Source organism: Lepidochelys kempii, chromosome 1 (assembly GCF_965140265.1).
Source record: "Lepidochelys kempii isolate rLepKem1 chromosome 1, rLepKem1.hap2, whole genome shotgun sequence".
Taxonomy (NCBI): domain Eukaryota; kingdom Metazoa; phylum Chordata; order Testudines; family Cheloniidae; genus Lepidochelys; species Lepidochelys kempii.
In genome coordinates, this window is record NC_133256.1 from 271,637,585 (window position 1) to 271,663,469 (window position 25,885).

The 25,885-nt window shown below is 40.9% G+C and overlaps 1 protein-coding gene across 8 annotated transcripts in view; it reads left to right on the forward strand.

Annotated features, from left to right (window-relative positions):
• POC1B (POC1 centriolar protein B) overlaps positions 1-25,885 on the forward strand; it is a 107,173-nt gene that overhangs the window by 34,099 nt on the left and 47,189 nt on the right. For 5 of the 8 annotated variants that reach the window (XM_073327575.1, XM_073327573.1, XM_073327576.1 and 2 more), the window contains 2 exons: positions 2,723-2,875; positions 16,386-16,472. In XM_073327575.1, the coding sequence (XP_073183676.1) occupies positions 2,723-2,875; positions 16,386-16,472 (240 nt within the window). Of the gene's footprint in view, positions 1-2,722; positions 2,876-16,385; positions 16,473-17,333; positions 17,410-25,885 lie in introns of those variants that run through there. The other 3 variants (XR_012156722.1, XR_012156721.1, XM_073327574.1) reach the window with 3 other exon arrangements.

Sequence of the window (25,885 nt, forward strand, 5' to 3'; positions counted from 1 at the left end):
GGGATGAGCACATTCTCTGTACCTTATCTGCCTCTGATAAGAGCATGTTCTGTGAAAGCCCCCAGTCATGGGAGTAGTCAACATTACTGAATTTCCATCAACCCTTTTTTTCCCTACTATACACAGATATTGTAATTTCCTCCCCACAAACATTTTAAGTAATGTTTCCCTAGTGTTCTGTAATGACTGCAACAAATAACTTTTGAGTAGCTAGTCAAGCAGCTATAAAATGAACATGTGAACAGTGCACTATATTGTGTCTTCGATATCTTTCTTAATTTGGAGAGAGGCTACATAATTGTCAACTTTTGTTCAAACTGGCATGTTGGAAATAAGTTCCCCTAACAGATTTATCAAGGTTTGCCAGGATTTTTTCCACACAAAAATTTCTTTTGTACTCCAGAGTCCATTTGTTGTTGGTTACATCCAAAAATAACTATATATGTACTTATACTCTGTATTCTACTAACAATTCAGTTATAAGCATTGGCTAAAATACTTAGAACAGGATCAGGCTCTGGGTGATACCCCTCTGGAATCACACCAAATGAGAAGGTAAGGAAGAGCTCTTATGAACACATTCATTTCTAAAGAACCCTGCTTTTATATACTATAACAAACAAGTGATGTCATTGCTGGTAATTGGACTTTAGCTAAAGCCAAAGGAAGGAATTTTTGGGCTGAACACTGCACCTGGCACCTAATTGACCATGTTTTCTTCATTTCTGTTACTTGAGCCTAAACATTAAATAAGATAACACTGGTATCTCAAGGGTCATTGCATGTTTAATACAAACAATCCTCCTTTCTTGTGATCTCATTCTTTTTGGTCAACTGATCTATCACTCATGCTAATATCTAAACCCCACTTGAAACAATGTCTCACTCAAGCCAAAAATAGTTCTATATGGAGTCCTTCCACTAAAGAAATTAAAAGGAAACAGACATTTGATTTGGTACTGCATGATGTTTTAATTTAAAAAACCTAGAATATACAATTAACATGGCCCATGTTAAATAGATTAAAAACTAGGTCTCAAAATGTAACTGTAAATGGGGAATCATCTGAGCTGTGTTTCTAGTGGGGATTTGTAGGGATTGATTCTTGGCCCTAAGCTATTTAATTTTTATCAATGATTTGTAAGAAAACAAAATCCTACAAATAAAATGTACAGGTTACACAGATTAGGCATGTGGTAAATGATGAAGAGGACAGGTCACAGATACAGGTGATCTGGATTGCTTGGAAAACTGGACACAAATCAAAAATGCATTTCAGTATGGCCAAATGTAAGGTCACGTAGAAACAAAAAATGGGGGCCTCTACCCTGAGAGAGAGTGAATCTGAAAAGGACTTAGAATCATGGTGGATAATCAGGTGAACCTGGGTTACTAGTATGATGCTTTGGCCAAAAGGCTTGCACAATTCTTGGATGCATGAATGAGGGGATATTGAATAGGAACAGAGCGGCTCTGTTTCCTTCATATTTGGCTTGGGTGGGACTGCTGATAAACTATTGACCAGTTCTGGCGTCCACAATTCAAGAAGGATTTTGAAAAAATCTGAGGGCTCAGAGAAGAGCCATCTACTGACTGAAGGATTGGAAAAGCGTTTATAAGAAAAGACTTAAGGAGCTCAATCTGTTTGGTTTATCAAAAAGAAGGTTGAGTGACTTGACAATAGTCAATAAGTATTTACGTGGGGAATACAAATTTGATAATAGAGGGTTCTTCAGTATAGCACAGATCCATATTACAAGATTGAATGATTGGAAGTTGAAGCTAAAAAATTTCACTTCGTTTAGTCTGAATTTTTCTTAACTGTGATGGAATTAACTATTGGAACAATTTACCAAAGATGGTGGTGGATTCTCCATCACTGTCAATTTTAAAAATCAAGATGAGCATATCTTTTAGAAAAAAATCTTTAAACAAGAATTTTTCTTGTTCACTTAGGTCTTTTGTACCTTTCTACCTTCCAAGTTACTTCATTTTATCCAACTGGTCTTTAGCACATCACCTGTTTAGGTTTTATGTACCTATCCATTATACACGAGTAAGCTTCCATTACCCAACTTCTGAATTTTTCCTGATTCAGAACAATATGATCCAGAACCTGCAAAAGTGTCACCCTGTTCCTGGATCTTCCCAGAAAAGGGGTTTATCAATCATTACATGATTGTATATCTTACTTTCATCTTCCAACACATTACTTATCTTGACAGCAAATACATCTTTAACAATTCAGCAATTTTATGTCAAAAGAATAGACAAAACCACACTCATGCCAGGCAAGGGCTTGAATTAAGTGTTATCTATAATTCATTATTCATAATTACAAATTACTAAAACATAGCTGTATCAGAACTCAATCTTATTTAACAATCCTTCATTTTCTAGTTCAGTATGTTACCCTGTTTTATCCTTTAATCTATTAGAATCAGGGTGGGGACTGGAGGATATGCTATAATTCATTAACATTTCTTTTTCTGCAAGCATAGAATTCATGCTATTGAACCTTTATTTTAAACAGTGTTTTGCCTTTAAAATGAAATTGTAAGTTCTTTATGGAAATTGCATATAGCTATTGTATTGCAATTTAGAGAGCAGTAAATTTGCAACATTACTTTTTGAAAATCAAGTTCTTGTAGTTTTCCTTTTGAATAGTCATTTTCCTTAGAAAAAATGTTCCGTTTTAATAAGGTTGATGGTTGATTTACAGGTATTGCTGTGGAAGACCAATTTTGATACATTTAGCTACAAGGAAGTTCTTAAACATCATATTAGAAGAATACATACTGATGACCCACCTCACCTTCTTGATATTTATCCAAGATCACCTCATTCCCATGATGGGAAATCTCAGTCAATTGACGTAAGTTCCAGGATTACACACAATAATATTTACAGTTTCTCTATCTAACATTGGCTGTCAAAATACCATTTATATTGAGATGAGGTCTGTGTGGCAACAGATAATGCAGTGCTAAGCAATCTCTTGTCATTTATTATCTGTATCAACATTTTATTTTGTTTCAAAGAATATAACATTTTTAGAAACAAAGACAATGTATTGAAATATCTTTTAGCCTTTCTAAAAGTTAGATATCCTCATTTTCTACAAGAGGATGAGACTTGATTGTAATTCAGAAATTTCCTCTCATTAATGAAACCTAAAATAATGTATACTGTAAAGATTTAGAATTGTTTAAAGTAAATGATCAGGTATGGCTTGATCCATTTTTTCCTATCCCTGCAAATTTTTTGATCCTAGTGAGGAAGATTTGGGTCTATATTTTGGATACAAGCTCTGTGTTCTTGTGAGCAAGTAAGTGCAGAATGCTATCCCTTGGCATTTCTCATTAGCACTAACTATACTTGAAAGGTTGTGGTACTTCACTTTGTTGGACCTCATGTTTATAATCAGGTAGAATCATAGAAGATTAGAGTTGGAAGAGACCTCAGGAGGTCATCTAGGCCAACCCCCTGCTCAAAGTATGACCAACCCCAACTATATCATCCCAGCTAGGGTGTTGTCAAGCCTGCCTTAAAAACCTCTAAGGCTAGAGATTCCACCACCTCCCTAGGTAACCCATTCCAGTGCTTCACCACCCTCCTAGTAAAATAGTTTTTCCTAATATTCAACCTAGACCTCCCCAGCTGCTTCTGCCATCTGCCACCACTGAGAACAGCCCAGTTCCATCCTTTTTGGAACCCCCCTTCAGGTAGTTGAAGGCTGCTATCAAATCACCCCTCACTCTTCTTTTCCACAGGTAGTTTTTCTAGCTGTAGATTGTCATATTAAAAAGCAGTGGTCTTAACGTGGTAAGACAAAAAATGTGACAAACTCAGTCAGCAACAATATGTAGGTGACCAATAATGACTTTGGCAATTTGTTGTTGGTTCTGTGATTTAAGTCCTCCATTTAATGTCCTACTCAGTCAGCAAAATTTAAAAAAAGTTAAGTCACCAATAAATAATAGAGATACAGTAACTTCTCTCCAGCTGTCTCATAGGATATAAATGGTCTTTGATGAATCATCAGAGCAGCAAACAATAATTCCAATGATAGCAGGAGGTTGCCTTAAAATTTTGAATGACCAGTTAATAGCTAAATCTGAGGTAGCATTTGTTAATAAAAGCATTTACCATCTCTGAAAGTTTCCAGACCCAGTGCACTCATTTTATATGTGAAATGAAGTGGTTTAAGAACATTCAGACTTGCAAACTAAGTTGAAGATTTGAAAGTCAAGCTGTCCCTTTCTGAGTATGCATAACCAGTAAGCCTTGCCTCCAAGTGAGGTGCATTATATAGCAGGTACAATTAATTGTGTAATTGAAGCACCTCAGTTGGTTAGGGTTCACTGCTCACGCACTAGTAATAATGCAAATTGACTTTCATATCCCATGTTCAGTTTGCATGGCTAAGAAAAAAGTTTTCTAAACTGAGTAAACTTGACCTGGAAGATACATCATCCCCTGTCTCATTATGCCATTTTAGAGTCACTTTTCAGATTATAACTACACTCTTTTTGTTCATAATTCATTTTTTCTCCCTGAAATAGCCCGGTCATCCTCTGCCCCACTCCCCTTCAAATAGGGGTATGTAGTTTATTTCAGCTGTAGGACAATCTGGTTAGGATACTTAATCCTTCTAGTAACTCATGTCTCCGGTGCACAGGTAAATGGAGACATTAAACAAAATGCAGAGCTGCTTAGCTTTGACAAACAACAAATGATATCTTATGGGGAATGGCAGGTGGAGAAGTTTGTCCTTAACTAAATCTAAGGCTTATTTATATTTAAAATGAAGCCAGTGATGCTTGGCATTGTACCACATTAAGAGGCCCCAGGAGCTGCGTTTTGTATTCATTAGAATGTAAACAAGCAGTAAGGGTGAAACCACAAATACATTTTAAGTGGCAGTAATAAAAGAATGCATGACCTTTCAAGCCTTTACAGAGACAGAAATGCAGTCTAGCAATATTCAAGAAGGGTTGAATATATTACTACAAAATAGTCAAGAAAGAGACCTACACACCTCCATAGCAGGAATGAAAACTATTTAATTGCCTTAGGAAAAATATATGAACACTAAGGCCTGGCCTACACCTAAGAATTAGATGGATCTAACTACAGTGCTAAGAGCTGTGAAAAATTCCATGCCTTGTGTGATGTAGTTAGGTTGACCTAACCTCCACTGTAGATGCATCTAGGTTGATGGTAGAATTCTTCCACCTCTCTGAAACGAGGTATCCATGTCAACGGAATACCTATATGTACAGAAAACCCCCTTCTGTCAATGTAGGAAGGGTCTACACTACAGCAGCACCACTGCAGAGCCATAGCTGTGCCGGTGCAGTCACTCTAGTATAGATATACCCTAAGACTGAATGACTGTATATGTGGGAATCAAAGAACACTGAAATCAGACATGTTCATAAAATAATTTGTTGCACAACTTATAAACCTCAGGGACTTCTATAAGTGGTTCATCTTGTGGTATTGAACCTCCTATAATGACAAACCTGAAGCTTCCAGGGAAGGTGTGAGTACATCCTAACTGCATCTTGATGCTTGTATAATGTTGTACACAATGATGGCACTAGTGAAGGTATCTTTCTGAATCTTCCAGGTGATCACTCCACTTTTTAAAGCTTAACTTGTAGCTAGTATAATACATGATCACAACTAGTAAGGAATTTATCCAGTCCTGCTTAAAATTCAGATCCATTATGTGTTTTAATGCACAGCACCAAATTCCATCTTTATAGCTTATAAAAACTTTACGATTCAATAAATCATCATCATTTAGGAGTAACCAGAGCTCCAAGTATTCTGCAGTTCTCAAATGTAAACTTTCATTTCAAACAAACAAAAAAACCCATGCACACACTCTGTAAGGCCTCTAAAGAATATGTCTACAATGTGATAAAAGACCCATGGCTGACCAGGGTAAGCTGGCTCAGCTGTGGGGCTATAACAGTACAGTGTAGATGTTCAGGCTTGGGCTGGAGTCTGGGCACTGAGATCCTGTGAAGGAGATGTGGCTCAGCCCAAGCTGCACAAGCCTGAGTCAGCTGACTCTGCCTCTGAGACTCAGTGGCACAGGTTTTTTAAGACAGTGTAGACATACCCATAGTTGCTGTTGTAGTCTTGAGAATGTCTAGAGTGTAAATAGATCCAGTGTTGTCTTCCTGTGTTAACAAGGACCTGAAATAATAGCTCTGAATTGTCCCATTCATTTTAATCAAGACCTCCTGGTTGTGTAGCTGCAGATATTGGCATTTTTCAGATATGCCATATGTAGCAATGCAGGACTCACCGCTACAGCACCTCCTACTGGTTGTCCAGGGAATTAGCTCTTGCAGCCTGGAGCACCCTCTGCAGGCCAGTGTCCAGCTTGCCTCAGGTCCCCATGTCCCTCTCAGACCCCAGTGCTCCTTTATCTTGGGGTGCTGCCCCCTCACAATACACACTCTCTGGGTCTCCCCATCCAGGGGAACCCCCAACCCTCTATCACCACCTCACCTCACCCTATGGCTACTGCTAGTCACCATCTAGCCCCTGCACACTGAGGCAGACTGCAGCATACAAGCCATTCATCATTGGCAAAGGGGGGTTTGTACCTGCTGCCTTTGCCTAACCCTGGGGCTGCAGCCTCTGCAACCCCAGTACCTGGTTTGGTCTTTGACAAGGCCTGCAGCGCTGCCAAGCAGGAGCTCTCCTGCTCCTCTCACCTTTCCCCAGCCCTGCTCAGTTGCCTGCACCCTCAGCTCCCAGGCAGCTAGGTCCTTCTCCCTCTGAAGCTGGAGGAAGAGTCCTGCCTGAACACCTAGCTAGCAGCCCTTTTATAGGGCTAGCTGTGGCCTGACTGAGGCGTGGCCCCAACTGTGGCTGCCTCCCCAATCAGCCTAGCATATTGGTTCCCCTGGGTAGCCCTTTCACAGGGCTGCTTTAACCCCTTCAGGGCCGGAGCGGGTGACCATCCCACTACACATAAAATTTACCATTTTGGTTGATGCAAGCATCTGATATTTTATTTTCTGTCTCCATAACCTGGCACCTGGTTATAGCTCTGTCTTGCTACCTATCTTCCCCACAAGGAGGAATTATTTGGATTACAGGTCACACTCCCTTCATGTTCATACACTAAACAATTTAAGAATTTCTCATAATAGATCAGACTATAGGTCCATGGAGCCAGGAAGTTAGGGAGCCAGAGTTGGAGTCCAGTTGACAGCCTGTGAGCAGAGAAAATCAGATATATATTTTGAGCTACCTAGAGAGCAAAACAGAAGTCAAGGCCTAGAGAAGTGAGTTGTTGAAGTCAGCTGCAAACTACTCTCTTCCTTGGCATAAATGGGGACAAGAAGGTTCTGAGCCAGGCCACCTAATAGATGGCTCTGCAGAAGCTGAGGCCCACAAATTGGAGCTGCGTTACCGGACTTGAAAATAAGCATTGACTTATTTTGCATCTGAATATCGTAAATCCCTAAATTGCCATTGAATGTTTTTCAAGGCATAATTGGATGAGAAACGAGTGTTTGGACTACAGAATAATTTAACAGTACTGTAGAATTCAGGCATTCTTGCCATGGAATTTGGTGGAATGGAATACAATTATGCTATGGAATACATATGGGCACTGGGAGTAACCAAATAAACAGCTATAGGTGCCTAGTAATTAACATCATAATTATCTAGTTGTTAATCTAGAGTTGTAGTGGGAAACACTGGACAAAAAGACTAGATTAAAATCTGCACAATACAAAACTGGCTTAGATTTACAGTTAAACTTTTAACGGGAAAAACATGTTCTGAACATAAGGGACTTCTTGTCTTTCATGCCATGTGTTTTTAATGGATTTTCTGTGAAAACATAAGTTGTGTATTATTTATCGGGAGATAGCAAGGCTTGCTTCAGGTTTAATTATTCAGAGATCCAGTTGTAGTGTAATATGCTAAATTATGTGCACCACTCTGGAAGAGACTAAGTTGTGTTTTTTGAGCTTTCTGTATTTCTGCTTTAATTGAATCCTCAGTAAGTAGTCGAGGTTTTTAAATTGATGGAAGGTTGAGCTAGTACATCATTTTTAAAAGATGTTCAAACTTGAATGTAATATTCTATTATATTTAAGTGTATTGTGTTTGTATTATGAGTTTGAATATGTTTTGCTTATCCAGTTGCACATTTAAATTTTTTGCGTAATTTTAAATCAGCATTTTCCTTAGGTGAACAGACTACTAATCCACACTAGGTGGCAGTAAAAATCAGAGAATATTTTCTTGGTTTGTTTTACCTTGAGGACTTCAACCCAGCAAAAAATCAGATTTTCAGATTAAACCAGGGGTCGGCAACCTTTCAGAAGTGGCACCTTAGAGACTAAGCAATTTATTTGAGCGTAAGCTTTCGTGAGCTACAGCTCACTTCATCGGAGCTGTAGCTCATGAAAGCTTATGCTCAAATAAATTGGTTAGTCTCTAAGGTGCCACAAGTACTCCTTTTCTTTTTGCGAATACAGACTAACACGGCTGCTACTCTGAAACTTTTCAGAAGCGGTGTGCCGAGTATTCATTTATTCACTCTAATTTAAGGTTTCGCGTGCCAGTAATACATTTTAACATTTTTAGAAGGTCTCTTTCTGTAGGTCTGTAATATATAACTAAACTATTGTTGTATGTAAAGTAAATAACATTTTTAAAATATTTAAGAAACTTCATTTAAAATTAAATTAAAATGCAGAGCTTATCAGTTTAGTGTGATCCTTGCCCTTACTTTTCCTTGCTGAGTTTCAAATGTCTGGCACATATTTGGATACTTTAAGCTGCACACAGGCTTCTGAGTGATCAGTTGTTAACCGGTTCTGAGAGGGACAGAGGACAGATTTCATGTGTGAAAATACCTGTTCACACAGGTATGTGGATCCAAATGGTGAAAGCATTGCAAACGCAATTTTCTTCAAACAGTTAAATTTCACTGGTAGGGACGTCCAGCAGGTCAGAATAGAAGCCCCCATGATCTCTCTCGGTAGTTTCACGTGCACTCCGCAGATCTCCAAACTTTAATGCCCACAATTCTGATCTTTTTAACTGAATGAGCTGCATTTTGAAATCTTCAACACCAATCCACTGAAATACAGACAAATCCAAGTCGCCTTCATTGAACTTTTCAGGTTTAATTAAAAAAGAAAGCATTGGGCCAAGTCTCTGGAAATCTTGAAATCTGTCAGAAAATTCTGATTCCAGCTCTTGCATGTACATTTTAATCTCAACGTCAAATGCAGTGCGCTGTTCCACATGGTGTGATAGTGATGTAAACAGCTTTTCAGGACTTAAAAATATTCCAGTACAGTGGCACTGGAACTATTTTTAAGGTGGGGTGCTGAGCTGCGCCCCCTCTTGCCCCGTCTGCACCCCTCACTGCCCCAGGATGGGGCCAGCTGCAGAGCCCCGGGCCAGTGGCTGGGACCCCGGGCCAGCAGCAGAGCCCCCCAGACCGGTGGCCGGGACCCAGGGCCAGCAGCAGGCTGAGCGGGGCAGCCGATGGAACCGCAGCTGGCAGGGGGCCAGCGGCCAGTACCCAAGGCCAGCAGCAGAGCCCCCGGGACCCATGGCCAGGACCCGGGCAGTGTGAGTGCCACTGAAAATCAGCTCGCATGCCTCCTTTGGCATGTGTGCCATAGGTTGCCTACCCCTGGATTAAACACACTATAAAGCTATAGTATGTAACAATATTTTTGTGTTTAATCTCTTCAAACCAATTCATGGAGGTCAGTAGAATAACAGTCATTTGGTTAGGAGTAGGAGACAGCAGACATTGATTCTAGTAATTTTTTTCTGCCATACTTTTTCCCTGTAATCTTCAGCAAATGACCTAACCTCTGTATACCTCATTTTCTTTAGCTATTATCCTCTACTTGAAGACCAAGTTCCCTTTAATAATTAATACTCAAAAAGTGCTGAGAATGGAAATTTGAATGGAAATTTCTGTCAAAGGTTAATATTCCTTTAGAAATTATTAGTCGATTAATGAACATGCTTAATATTCTAACCTAATTGACTAGGTACTGTTTTAATTAAGGAAGATTCTCTAGTCAATCTCCCTCTCAATGGAGAATTATTTGATACACTGTACTTTCTAGGGTTTTGGCCAGTCTCACTCTTTTTTTTTTTATTTTTTTATTTTTTTTTTTTAAAGTTAAATTAAATTTCCACCAATACCCTTGGGGAGACTGTTCTACAGTCTAGTTCATCTTGATGTCAGGAAATATTTTGAGAGATTTGTCTTAAATATTCTCTCTTAGCCTCATTCCATTGCTTCAGATTATGCTTATATATATTACACTAAATAATTATCCTCAGTATTTATACCCTTGAAATATTTGTAGACTGTTTCATGTCCTGCCCTCCTTACTTTCTTGCTTTATCTATACATATTTAGTTCTCTCTTTTTTTTTTTTATCTTGTAGACAGGCTCTGCAGCCCTTATTTTTGTTGTTGTTCTCTGAATTCTCTCCAGCTTGTCACTATCTCTCTGATGTTCCCAGAAAGCATATTACAGACTCACATAGAGAGAGACTATTACCTTCCGGCTCCAGGATGAAATTGCTATTGTATGAACAGTCCTCAGTCACCCTGCCTTCTTTAGTCAGATCACGTTATCTATTGGCTTTCCAATATCACTTCTAGGTCTCTTTCACGATGACCACTTCCCATGTTCCCTTTTAAGTAGAACTGGGTGGAAAATGGATTTTTCAGTGTCCTGGCACTCGTGAAAAATCATGGGAAAAAATTGTATTGTGTTCAACCAAAACCAATTTTTTTTTGAAAATTTTCTGCACGTTGGGGAAGTAAAAAAAATGTCAAGTTGGGTTAAAACAAAATATTTTGGTTCATTTTGCTCCAATGTTTTTTGTTTCAATTTCAGACATTTTCAGAAAAGCCAAAGGGAGGGGAGGAAGACCAGCCATTTAACTTTTAGCCCTTCTGTTAGGGTACTTTCCTGGGATATGGGAGACCCAGCTTTAATTTCCCCCTCTGCCTGATGCGGAGAAGGGATTTGAACTTGGCAAGATAATGCTCTAGCCACTGGGTTATGGAATATTCTGTTGTGGGTCTTTCTCAGTCTGTCCTGTTGAAGCTGTTCCATTGTGTGTAAATAAAGTCATTAGAGCAGGGACATGAAATTGGGCTTTTCACATCCTAGGTGAGTGTTCTAACCACCAGGGTCTAGAATAATTCTTGCACTTTCCATGGGCACATATATAGTGTAATACATATAAGCATAATCTAAAGCAATGGAAGCAATAGTCATTCATGTCTAGAGTTGCCTCTTGTTTATAGTTATCAAGCCAGGTTTTGTCCACTGCATTAATTTCTTATCTAAGCCAATTTTAATTGAGTTTTCATGAGACAGCAATAAATGTTTTATTAAAACCCAAATATATTACATGCACTATGCTTCTACTGTAACTGATTTTGTGATTTTATAAAAAAAAAAATGCAATCAGGTTTGTCCGACAGAACTTATTCTTTATTAGCCTATGCTGCCTATTGCTTGTGATTCACCTTACTCTATAAATGGCTAAGGAATTTTTTATTTTACTGAATTTCCTTGTTTTACATACTGTACAGCACAGCTGTATATTCTGTTCTGTAACTAACTTTGGTAAAAAGCCACATGAAGGAAAACACTAAATACTTGATTTTAGTGGCTTGCATGGATGAAAACAAATATCTTCACATATTACTGGAGATTACAGTTGTAGAGAGGAACAGGAAATTATGTCTACATTTTTCATTCTTATTGGTATCTACAGCTTGCTCTAAACAAAGTTGCACCAGTTTAATTCAAGGTGCAATGTTCCACCTATTTAGTTAAACTGGTGCAACTTTGTGCACGGACACACTGAACGTGCCAGATTAAATCTGTTTTACATGAGTTTAGCTTGCCTCTCAAGATGAGCTAAACCAATGTAAACCAGATTTAAGTCAATGTAGAATGGTCATACACAAACTTGCACCAGTTTAAATCAGTACTGCATCCTTTCTTTAGTTAAACTAGTGTAACCTGTGTGTAGACAAGTTCTAGATATCTTTACCGAAAAAAGTTTAGAAATAAATTTGTGGATGGTTAATTCAATATTTTTGGTTATTACATAAGCGTAATAGGTTAGCTGTAGTCTAACCAAATTAAAATCAGATAATTTTAAAATACCACTTGAGCACAAATGCTAATTTCATTTTTTTTTACAAAAGTGCAAATTATGCTCTGTATACAGATTCATTTTCTTTGCTTAATGTTGTTGCATTTGCCTTGAAATGGGAAATAGTTTAGTTTCACTATAACTTCTGTAAAATAGCTTTGTGTCCTCTGCTGAAATGTTAGTTTTGAACTAATGACAGAAACACTCCTCAGTGAATCACAGCAAGTACCCCTAATGTTTGTAAAGCCATTGGAAAATGGAAAAAGGTGGTGAAATGTGCTTCTTATTGTATTTTATTTGCTTTAAGATTATATTGAATAGTGTGCCCTTGGAACTGAAATTAAACTATGGATGTGGTTTGTCATGTATGTTGTTGTAATGATCCTTGAGAGAAAGTAGTAAAGGTGCTACAAGCAATAGTGAGAAGAGAGATTGGTTGAACAGTTACAGTTGTGGGCCAAATTTTGATCTCATGTACACTGGGGTAAATTCAGCGCAACTCCTAGAGTTATTCCCTCAATATTTTAAGTGTATTTTGTAAGTTTTTTTTTATTAAGATAATATGTTCAACTCAATTGTGTTGAACAGTAAGGCTTGCATTATGATATGCCACAGCTGTACATTGCATAAGATACTTTCTTTTTACAGGTACCCTATTCCGCACACTGGGCATGCACTTCATTTACTATTCCTTAGCTCTATGTCACACTCTTCTACTTTTTATCCAGTCCAAATATTTGGACTGGAAGAACATATTTGGCCCAAACATGTTTGAACTGAAGAACATATCAGAGCGTTTGATGCTCAGATAACAAGGTGATGGAAATGGTATAAAAACATAGATTCCCTAACCAGAAAAATGTAGTGTAAGGTCCTGATCTGCATGCTGCTTCATGTAAGCAGGCCCCTTGCTCCTATGTACAGCCTCACCAACTTCGCCGGGCCTCCTCATAGGTGTTAAGATCCATCAACATGAAGTATTCAGAGTAGCTGCTGTTAGTCTGTATTCGCAAAAAGAAAAGTGTGTATGGTAACACCCATTGTTTCATGTTCTCTATGTATATAAATCTCCCCACTGTATTTTCCACTGAATGCATCTGATGAAGTGAGGTGTAGCTCATGAAAGCATATGCTCAAATAAATTTGTTAGTCTCTAAGGTGCCACAAGTACTCCTTTTCTTTCAACATGAAGTAGTTTGTGTGACTGGGGCCAAAATAAACAAAAGGGTAGGAAGAGGAGAAAACAAAGGGAAAGGATGGAGAAAGTATAGGACACCACTGAGAACACAAAGATTATATAGTTACATGGGATGTATGTTTTGGTGGTGGTTTAGATTTAATTAAAGCTGTGGTTTATAGGCAAGCTTATATAAATTGGATTTTAAGAAGGGATTTTAAGGAAGACAGGGACTGTAACACACAAGAGAAGCCGATATCTGGTTTTATAGTAATTTTGATGTTGACGCTCATGAGTCATTGATGCATAGGGGATAAGTTTTCAAAGTCTTCAGCCTATTTTGGAATAGTATATGACCTACATGACATAGCAGGAGTACAGGGCTCAGCATTCAGTGGCTCCAGTTGTTCCTCTCCAGCAGAGGTCTGTGTCATGATGGGTATTGCTCTTTCTCTCCAAAGGCTGTACATAGTGATCCGTATTATCTCCTCTTTTCAATATCTACATGAAATCAGTGCAAAAGATAGTGAGATGCCATGTACTCAGATGTCAACAGTATGCTGATGACACTCAACGCAGCTGCCCCCTTCACCCGGAAACTCTCCCCGACAGTAACCTCTGTCAGCACCACCTGGTGCTGGTAATAAACTTAGACGATAGTCCCAGGACAACATGGAGAAAAAGGGTTCTGTACCATCTGGGCTCAGCTTTCAGCTGTTGCCTCACCTGCTATAGAGCTCTGACTCTCAGGGCTTTTCCCCTGTGGGCAGAGGTGAAAGTCAGCTGGTATGCCCCAGTACGGCGTACCGGCAAGAGCCGATGCACCGTACTGGGGCAGCCTGGCTTCCCCAGGGGCAATTTAAAGGGTCTGGGCCTCCCAGCAGTGGCTGGAGCCCCAGGCCCTTTAAATTGCCTCCAGACTTTGCTGCTGGAGCCCTGGGGTAGCGGCTGCAGGGCTCTGGCAGCTATTTAAAGGGCCTGGGACTTCCCTGCTTCTACCGCCTGGGCCCTTTAAATAGCCACTGGAGCCCCGCCGCTGCTACTCCAGGGCTCCGGCGGCTATTTAAAGGATCGGGGCGGTACAAGCAGGGGAGCCGCGGGTCCTCTAAATAGCCCCCAGAGCCCTGGGGTAGCGGGGGCTCCGGGGCTATTTAAAGGGCCGGGGCTCCAGCTGTCTCTGCCGCCCTGGTCCTTTAAATAGCTGCTGGAGCCCTGCCACTTCCCCAGGGCTCCAGCGGCTATTTAAAGGGCCAGGGTGGTAGAAGAGGGGAGCCCTGGGCCCTTTAAATAGCCCCTGGAGCCCTGGGCTGCTCCTGCTACCCCGGTGCGGGTGGGGCACTTACCTTACAGGGTGGGCTGGGGCTGGCTCTGACCCCCTCAACACCGCCCCTTCCGGGGGCCAGAGCTGGCCCCAGAGTACCGGTAAGTCACTCGACTTACTTTCACCCCTGCCTGTGGGAGTCTTACCTCATCCTCTTCCAGGCTGTCTGCCTGGGAGTTATTCTTCTCCAGGGCCTGCCAGAGGCGCCATTTGCCCTTCTGCAGCTCCTCTCTCCAGACTGAGCTTTCTCAGCTCTCCACAGGCATCCCTTGCCCCCTTCCCAACTGGGTCTGATAATTAAACAGGGCCATCTGATCCTTAGCCAGTCAGGTCAGCTGGGACAGTAGCTGATCTGTCACAGGCAAGGCTGCGTCCAACGCCCCTTAAGGGGCCTGCCAGCCTGTGACAAATTTCCCCCAAGTAGAGTTTTTACTCAAAAACAAAATCACTCTGTGAAGTCCACAATAAACTATTATGAGTATTTTACATAAGATGCTCAGATACTATGGTAATCAGCAGTAATATAAAACCTTATGATAGATGTGAGAAGGATTTTCCTTCTGTGTTTTCATGAGGTTTTTATATTCCATTTACATTAATATTTCTCTTAGTTCTCCCATTTTAGATAAAGGAAATTTTCAGAACTATGACGAAAGGTACAAATCAAGCACTTCTAACTTCTGTTCCAAATTTATAGAACCAAACAATATCAAATAATTTAGTACCTGGACAGCACAGACTTCAGATATTTTGTGGTGTGTAGCTATGTAATGCATTTCAGGCAGAATGCAGCCCTTCATAGTCAATCACTTTCATATAGTAGCTCACCATGAATCAGTTTGTGCATGTTTTTCAGACATCGTGACTTCTATTCAGACACTTAACCTACCACAGAAACCACTGTTGCCTCATAACCTGAAAAACAAACATGATTTGCAAATAAGAATTAGAGTTCTTTTGAAAGTAGGGCTTAGGCTCCTAAATTACTTAGATGCTTTTGGAAATTGAACTTGTAGTCTAGCTATGTGCAAGCATATTTCCAGAGAGGAAAAAGATGAAATCATAGCAGAAATTTTACAAGGAATCTTCAAAAGAATAGGCTGCAAAAACTACATACTGCCCTTTTTAGTTTGGGCTTCAGATCACATGAAAAAATATATAGAGGCCACATTTGGAAACTTGGAAAAAAGCTTCCTGGAATGCATTTCTTCAGAGGTCATTAGTGATTCTATTGGAGATCAGCAGCTGGCTTAAATTTTGGGTAACATCAGTATTAACTGACCCGATTAAATCAATTTTATAGTTGCTATTTTCATATTTCTATTATAAAATTTAACTTCTTGATTCCTAGCTCTTGTGCTAAGAATAGGATAAGAACCTCTGAGTCAATTACTTTTTTGGGGTGTTTGAGGTTTATAACAAAAGTACGGACTATAGACCTATTTGATATGATCTATATTAATATAATTGTTTTCTTGAATGTGTGGTTACCAATACATTATGATTATGGTTACAGGAAAGGCTTCAAAGAAAGCAGTTTCTTTTATGAATATATTACCCTTACCTGTAGCTGTGTTGATAGGGATGCCCTCATTTAACATATGGTCTTTGTAGGCTCAGTCTTGTTTCCATTTTCTATTGATATAGAAATACTAACATCAAAATTTGTTTTTGACAGATAGATCCTAGCTTCGATGTGACAGATACACAAACGCTTGACCCACCTGTCATAGATATTAGTTCCTCCATGTATTTCAGTTCTCCGGTAAGTTTCCTGGGGGGCTTGTTCGGAAGGACAAAGTGTAGTTTAAATCAGTAGGTTAGTGGCAATGTGGACTTTCTCTAAATTGATAAAATGTAGTCAGAGTCCAGTAAATAGTTTTACTATTCAGAGAGTCTTAACTTCTTAGCCACCATGTTCAAATCTCCTTCCACAATTCAGAGTGTTAACCAGAAGATGGTGCAAGAGTGAAGTTTTCACTTTGCTGAAGAGATTTAATCTTTTATTGTACTGAAGAGAAGCTCATCATTAGTTGTTGAAAAATCACATGATATTTGTTTCTGTGTAAATATTTAATTTATGAAATATTTGATTTTGCAAACTTAAGTTGCAGACAAATAGACATGTACTGGAAAACAAAGAACAGTCTTTTTCTTGATAAAGAGTGCCAATAATGATATGATTTGATTTTTCTCCTTTTATGGTGTCAGCTAACACACATCATTCTAAGAAGGAATGATAGGATTAGCTCCTTTTAGTGTTCACTTTAATGTAACAGTGGTGTGTGGGAGGAAAGAAAGACAATATTTAAATGGTGCTTTCGTAGTAGGAGAAAAATGCTCACTCGGTGTTGGATAATAAAGGATGTACTGTTCTAGAGTTAGGTTAAAATGAGAAATCTTTTTCTAGGATGAGAATGTTTCCTCCTTCCCTCTCCCTCCCCATGAATTATTAGCTCTGAAATTGTTCCACTGAATTTAATTATTAGATGACAGGATGTGTAAAGAGTCTGCTGTCTAAGGCAATGGTAATCATCATAAGTAGCTGGCTAGAGTGGATGGATGATTTTATGCTTAAAGCACCGGACTGTGCAACAAGACTGTGTTTTGCTCCGTCTTTCCTCAGATTTTGTGTGACCATGAATGTCACTTGATCTCTCTGTCTCCATCTATAAAATGGTGGTAGTAACCCCTACATACAGGTGTGTGGTAAGAGTTATTTAATGTTTTAAAAGTGATTTGAGATCCTTGGATGAAATGCTCTATAGAGGTTGTAGTGCTGTTTAACCGTCTTTCCTCCCCAGCCAAACTGAAATCCTCACCTAACATTTGGCAAGGGCTTTTGTAATTCAAATGCTTTGATCTCATTAGCAATTTTGCTGTTGTGTTTTCAGCGTCACCGAGAAAATTTAGCTCTTTAACCTAGCTGGGGTCAAAATAATCCACTCACTTTACTGGGTATTTATTTTATAACTCTTGTAAGTAGTGTAGAGAAAATACCAAAAAAAGACCACCATAGTAACATTTAACTTCAGAAAGATTAACCATGCAAAAATAAGGAAGCTATTTAAGTGAAAATTAAAAGTTACAGTCACAAGAGTGAAACAGCAAAAAAAATTAAGTGCATCAGAAGTAGGAAGCCTGCCAAACAATCAGTGGGACCACTGTGATCATTACATTTCATTCTCTACACTTTCAGTTCTGCCATCTTCCTAGCTCAGGGGTGGCCAACCTGTGGCTCTGGAGCCACATGCAACTCTTCAGAAGTTAATATGCGGCTCCTTGCATAGGTGCTGACTCTGGGGCTGGAGCTACAGGTGCCAACTTTCCACTGCTCAACCCCATGCCCTGCTCCCACTCCGCCCCTTCCTGCCCCCTCCCCTGAGCCTGCTGCACCCTTGCTCCTCCCCCCTTCATCCCAGAGCCTCCTTTACACTGAGAAACAGCTGATCACGGTGGGCAGGAGGCACAGGGAGGGAGGGGGCTGGAGGCACAGGGAGAGAGGGCTGCCAGCAGGCAGGAAGTATTGGGGGTAGCGGGGGAGGGAGCTGATGGGGGCTGCTGATGTATTACTGTGGCTCTTTTTTTGCCATGTACATTGGTAAATTCTGGCTCCTTCTCAGGCTCAGGTTGGCCACCCCGTCCTAGCTGAACAACTCTACTTGTCCAACTTAATTGCATTCCACATTCTCAATTCCAGCTGCCTTTTTGCCACCTGTGACTCATTCCTCAAATCCTCCCCTTTTCTCTCCTCACAGGACCTCACTGATTTTTCTTCCAAGAGAAAAATGACAAAATACAATGTGACTTTCCCTTTTCTCTATCTCCTCCTACAACTCTTTCCTACTTCTTCTCTACTGTCACCCCTTCACTTGCCCTAGTCACTCCATCTCATCCCAGCTCTTGATCTCGTTTGTGCCCACTCTCATCCTCTCCCATACTCTTCTCCTTAACATCTTTCTTTTCTCTTGTATTGCCTCACAATACAAGCATGCTTTAGTCTCTCCCAACTTAACAAAAAAACAAACCAAAACAAACAAAAAACCCAAAACCTTCTCTCTCCAACTGCCCCTTCTTCTTTTCATCGGTAAGCTCACTGAACACACTATGTGAAGTTTCTTTCCTGCAATTCCATCCTAGACCCTCTCCAATCCAGCTTGTGCCCCTTTCACTCCACTGAAGACACTCTCACCAAAGTCTCCAATGGCCTCTTAGCCAGATCTCAGAACCAATATTCCATCCTCATCCTCCTTGGCCAATCAAATACCTTCAACACCATTGACCATGCTCTTCTTGAAATCTTGGCCTCCCTTGGCTTCTGTAATTGCTTCCTCTCCTGGTTTTCTTCTTCTACTTCTCTATTCGCTTCTTCAGCGTATCCTTTGGAGGAGCTTTCCCATCCCCCTCCTGACTGTCTGTGAGCATTCCGTCTTTGGTGTCCTTCACTTCTCCTTCGGCACCTTAACACATGATAATCTCATCCACAAACACAAATTTAAGTATCATCTCAATGCTGATGACTCACAAATCTACCTCTCTGCTCCAGACTTGTCTCCTTCTGTCTAAACTAAAATCTTGGCCTGTCTGTGTGACATCTCCTGGGCTGGTCTAGCCATCAGCTGAAGCTCAACATGGCTAAAACAAAGTTCCTAATCTCCCCCCCACACTCCATCTCCTACCCACAACCTCCTTTCTTGATCGCTGTGGACAACGCCACAATCTTGCCTGTCACTCAGATCTGTTACCTGGGTGTCATATTCAACTTGGACCCGTCAGTAGTCCTTACATCTAGGCTATATCTAAATCTTGCCAGTTCTTTCTGCACAGTATATTTAAGATACAGCCTTTCCTATCCATTCACACAGCTAAAACTGTCATCCAGACTTCATCATAGAATATCAGGGTTGGAAGGGACCTCAGGAGGTCATCTAGTCGAACCCCCTGCTCAAAGCAGGACCAATCCCCAATTTTTGCCCCAGATCCCTAAATGGTCCCCTCAAGGATTGAACTCATAACCCTGGGTTTAGTAGGCCAATGCTCAAACCACTGAGCTATCCCTCCCCACGAATCATCTCATGTCTCAATTATTGCAACATCCTTTTTTCCTATGGCCGTGGCAAATACAGTCTTTCCCCACTCAGCTCTGTCCAGAATTCTGCTTCAAAGATCATTTACCCAGCCTGTTTTGACCATATCACTCCCCTATTTGCCACCCTCCACTGGCTCCCCTTTTTATCACATCAAACATAAGCTGCTTGTCTTCACTTTTAAGTCTCTCATTCACTATTGAGATGTTGACTCCCACATCCAACCAGCCCATGACACTAGCCTCCATCTCCCACTTGTTCATTTTTCATAAACCTTCATGCTTTCTTTTATGCCGCCCCTCACATTTTGGGCAGCTCCACAAAGCAACCTTATTATTCTCCTTCAAAGCCATCCTTGAAATTCTCCTTTGCTGTGATGCTTCCAAGTAACGTGACAGTGGTCAGACTGCTGCTGTGTTGAAACTACTGCCTATCATGCTGAGCAATATTGTCTCATCGTTCATTTGTACTTCCCCATCTCTGTATCCATCTGTTATTTCCTGTCTTATACGTAGACTGTAAATTCTTTGAGGAGTAATTTTTTGTTTATTCTGTGTCTGTACAGCATGTAGCACAATGATTCGTGACTTGGGCTCCTTGGTGCCATGGTAATATTAATAACAAAAAACTTTAAGGTGAAGATAGGGTATTTCCACTTCTACATTGTGGTTTGCGAGGTTGCCTGGAGGGCAAAATCTACACACTCCTAAGATCTCTAGAAAAGGAGCTCAACTTCCCCCAGCCTTGAGTGCATTAATCCCTTGGAAAGCCACAGAAGGCTTCTTTCCCCAAAATCCTTATAAATTTTAGGAGATTAGTTGGGGGAGCTCTCACTAAACTTTCCCCTGGCGAGCCTAGTCCTTTGCTGTTTTGAGGGTGTTCTGTATCCCTTGCCTTAGGACGCTTGTATAAGGGCCCTGTAAATCATAGGAAACTCAATAAGGCCCCAATCTTCCAGGAAGAATGTTTCTACCTATTTTTTTGGTGGGGGTATTGCTACAAAGTGTCAAAAAATGTTAATTTTTAAAATTTTGAACTACCACCTTTTTAGGTATTCTAATTTATGAATCCCCTGTCCAATTCACCTTTCTGCTTGGTGGGAAAATTCTACCTTGAACCAAGATACATCCTACCATCTTTGAGTGATATGACTTTTTGTGTATTTTAGATGAAGGGACAGAATGAGACTTCTAATGAGAAAAGTCTCTATAACCTTAAGTATGGAGTGTCTTGCTGCCTTATTATAATTATGAAAGCATTGGGAGTTATTGAATTACATGTTGAAATAGGTCTTGGGCACTATGGACTATTGATTATTAGTTCTGTTGTCTGTTTCAGTAGAATGAGGAAGGAAAGCAATCCCTAGATGTGTCTGTGTGTTAGCTTTTCTTTGTTTTTTGTTGTTGTTCATACAAGAATAATAGGATAACTGGAATTTGCACCATTGTTAGCAAGAAGGGACTGCCAGTTCTGAATATTCCCCCCTGCAGCCAATAAATACTACAAACTGGGCGGGCCTGGGGGGGGATGGGCAGGGAACATTCAGAGGGACATGGCGGGGCCCAGGCTAGCCTCCACATGGGGCAGGGAGGGAGCACCCCCTTGTCCCAGCCGTAGCTCTGGCCCCAGCTCCAGCGCTCCCGGCCCCAACCACAGCCCGACTCCCAGCCCCGACTGCGGCTCTGCTCCCAGCCCCAGTTCCCAATCACAGTCCTGAAGGGCAGGGCGGGGCCCAGAGAAGTTCCATTATAGATGGGGGTGGAGGGTCCCAAAAAAAGTCTGGGGACCACTGAAATATTACTTTATGGACAAAATATATATAGGAAGAGAGAGTTCACTTGTGAAGACAAAGAGAATATTTCAGTAAATGTTGTGGCACCGGGGTATCCTAGTTACTAGACAACATTGCAAAACCAGTTCAGAGCCACCTCCTAACCACTTACGTAAGCAGAGATTTAGAAAAACCTACTTGAAAGAACACAATTTATAAAGATGTAAAAGTGAAAAACTAAATTTTGTACTATCTTCAAAATCAAGGTGGAAAAAGTAATTCACTTATTGTTCTCCTCAAATAATGCCAATAATTTGTAATTAATCTGCTAAATGTATAATGAATAGTAAATGTACCTCATTAAAAACACATTGATCTTTCGAATAACAACATTCTTCATTGGCAAGATATAGAATCACAGATTACAGTTCTTTAATGTGTGAGAATCTCAGACTATTTAGCCTGTTTTTGTTATAAAGGTGGCTTTTTCTCTTCTATATTATTGAAGCCCCATTCAAAACACTACTTGCCTTCTCCCTCCCCCACTCTTACTGTACAGCTTAGTATTGTCTGACAACTTAGTATTGTCTTTGTGTTCCTGAGTTACGAAAAAGTAAAAGTTGGAAAGGACTTTTGTTTTTCCTGTAGGACTGTTTCTTTCTGCCCCACCCTTTGATTTTTGCTTTTATGTTGAGGGTGTATTTATTCAATTAAGCGTGCAAAGCAATGCACGGTTAACCTCAGGTCCCATGATAAACCCGGGGTAAGTTGATGTCTCGCTAGCTGTTCTGATAGCAGCAGGAAATCACTGTGAAGGCTCTCTAGTGTTCCATCTGTTGACCTTGCTCATATAAACAAGATTTGAAGGAAGCAGAGCAGTGTGAAGTCTGAAGCAGCCATGCTGCCTGTAATACACATTTGCTGTCCTCTCCTCCATTGATAGTTATCAAAGGCATGATGTATTTGTTATTCGTACACAATATTGACTCTACAGTTAAAACTGTGTGCTAAATATTTTAAGGGGGGGATAAGAATAGTTCCGTTTTTCTTGGTGAGGAGTAGATTAATTTGAAGGGATCAAATTTTTTTTTTATTTTATTTTTTTTTGAAACAGTGTAACATTTTAAAGAAGGGATTAGAAACAAAAGTTAATGCTCAGAAATTATTATTCAGAAAGGTGAAATATTGCTAACTAGTCCATGCCCCTTTAGTAGTAGGTGTCTGGATTTCTCAATGCTAAAAGCAGAAAAGATTTTGTTTTATTTATTTTCACAGACATTAACATAGACTCCCCTTCCTCGCCCATAACCCCTCCCGAGAAAGGTACCTATCCAGAACTCTAGCAGGTTTTTTTGACACACAATTGAAATTACATTCTGGGATGTGACTACTACCAGTATAGATGAATTGTCATCCCCAGCTCTTTCCCTACCTTACTGGAAGAAGCTACCATTGATACCTCTCTTCTTGGGGCACCAGCTTTCTTCCCTACCTTCATGCAGCATCAGAATTACATGGAACAGAGGAGAACAAAGAAAATTTCCTCTAAGAAAAAGTGAGGGAAGAAGGGACCCTTCTGTTCTTCTCTCTACAGTTTTGAACAGGGATCCATACTGTTCATCAACCATCCCCTCTGCCCTGGCCTGTACAATACCCTAAATTCGTGTGCTCTTAAACTTCCCTTAGTCAGCGTATGCTACAATACTGTCTTTCTCTCTTTGGCCTCTCTTGCACATTTCCTGGGCACAAGCTCTCTTTGTTACTCCTTCAAGAAAATGGGATCCTGAAGCCCAGCTGCTCTAGTCCCCAGGACCAGTGCTGACCCACCCAGCCTCCCCAGTAGCTTAAGCACACTCATTCCCTCAGCTCCAACTGTGTGGGCACACTAGGTTTATGGTTTAACTCTTCAGGAGCATGTGATAGATGAAGCAAACAGACACAGATAGGCCTTGCAAAGGTTTCCAAGCACACTTATTCTTTTTATTTAGATAGCATAGAAGACCTACAGATCCAGAAAAATATAATAAAACCCTATACACACTTTCCTGCCTCAGTTTCCTCATCATTCTGGAGCATTTCCTTTGCTTATGTCAGAGTTCTCTGAGGAATTCTGAATCCTGCTCCTCCAAATCATGGAGTCTCTCCTTCGCCAAGTCAGCTTCCTTTTACTCTGCCTCGTTCCAGAGTTAAACAGCCCTGGCACTCCCTGTGCCCTCCTCCCAGAATAGCATGCCCCTCTCTTTCTTTCTCTTGAGTTTGTAAGTCTTACCACTAACACCTGGCTTCTTTTGTTCTGCTGCTGGGAAAATTCTACTGCTCCAAATCCTACCCCCTCTGCAGACAAACTAGGTTGTTAGTCTCTAAGGTGCCACAAGTCCTCCTTTTCTTTTTGCGGATACAGACTAACACGGCTGCCACTCTGAAACCTGTAGGTTGAGCTAGTTTCTCAACTGGAATATAGTCATTAGCCTTAACAACTGTCCATTGTCCCTGGTCTTGGAAATGCATAATACAGCCCCATGGCTGACTGCACATACAGTGAGACATGAAATTGTTGTATCATTAGATAATTTCATCAATCAGAATTCATAAATTGTACATAGACCGAATCCCCAAATTGTCACAGGTTTTGATTCTCTGGGTCTGAGCCCATCACAATTACTTGACATGTGTAGTGTACCTGATTTAAGAGGCATGCTAGTGCAATTGATAATGGATCTAAAAATTAGCTATACACAAGAGAGAAGTAATACATATGTAATAAGGGAGGAATGTGATCTTAATGGCCTTCCTTTGCACTGTTTATAATGATGATATTCTAACAGGACATATAACTACTAGTATACTAAGAAAGAATTGGGAATGTATGTTGCACTGCTGCATAATTAAGTAATACATGTCAGGGTGTTCATTAATGGTGCTTTGAGTGAATTGAAGACTGAACTTGACTTAATATCCTAGATAGTTGGAGAGGAAGATTTCCTGTGCTATTTTTAAGTATGTAGCCTGTGCTAAATAATTACATTGGTTCAGCTACAGTATTAGTTAATAAGTAAAGTAATTAATCATGTTTATAACAGTAGTGCTTAAGGGCCAACCAAAACCAAGGCCCTGTTTTGTGAAGCACTGTACAATTGCAGAAAAGTAGATTTGTACCAGATGTAGTCAAGCTCCCCTGGCTGGACACTTGCAAAACGGCTGCTGTGGGATCCAAACTCTGCATTCCATGTACCACTAGTGTTCTGGGGCTGAGCACAGTTTAGGCACTGTTCCCGGCTTTGGGCCTCTAGGAGGGCACACGAAGTGCGTGCAAACCTTTTGTCTGACACCCCCCCCCCCTTGGCAATGGACACCCTGCGATCCCATTATCCAAAGGTTAGCCATTAGAAGAATAGCATCCAAAGTAGGGATCTCTGGACAGTCAGGGCTTATCCACGTGGAGATACAGTATGCCTCCTGCACCAGGATGTGAATGTACAGTGCTCAGGGCCAGCTCTACAGGTTTTGCCGCCCCAAGCAGTGGAAAAAAACTGCCGCTGCGGACGGCAAAAGGGAGAAGCTGCTGCCATCTTGCCGCAGCGGCTGGCGGGACAGAGGAGCTGCTGCCAAATTGCTGCCGCCGCAGAAACACTGCCTCCCCTTTCTAGCTGCCACCCCAAGCACCTGGAGCCGGCCCTGACAGTGCTATTGCCACACGCTAAGTCGCTGTGTGGTCCCAGCTACCACACGCTAACTGTGCTGTTCAAACAGCAGCAGGTCAAACCTCATGATAGAATTTGTGTGTATGGTAGTAGGGTCCACACAGTGATTTAGTGTGTGGCAGGGTAGAGCATTGCAGATTTACATCCCAGCTTGCCACACCCTAACTGACCATGTAGACAAGCCCTCAGAAAACTGTTTTACAGTTCTGACTGGACTTTCTTTGCCCTGTGTTGATTGGCAATTTGCTCCACTCCTCTCCTTCCTATTTCCCCCTTCCTCACAATTTCTTCACTTCAGCTTCACTCTGTACCTGCACCTCTTACCCTCTTCTCCCCTGTCTCTCTTCCTCCCATCTCTTTCCGTTTGTTTCCATTTAGCCAATCCCCTCCTAAGTAATCCCACCCAATGGGTGGAAAGAATCATGGAACTGACATGATGTTTGCCACCATCATCTTGTTCACTCTGCTTGTGTGTTATACTCAGTGGTGGATTAGCCACTGGGCCAACGGGGCCTGTGTCCTGGGGCCCTGGGCAATTAGGGAGGGGGGCCCTGGAAAAATGCCCCCCCCAACCTTCTCTGCCCACCCGCCACTCCTGCCAGGGAGCCAGGCCCCGACC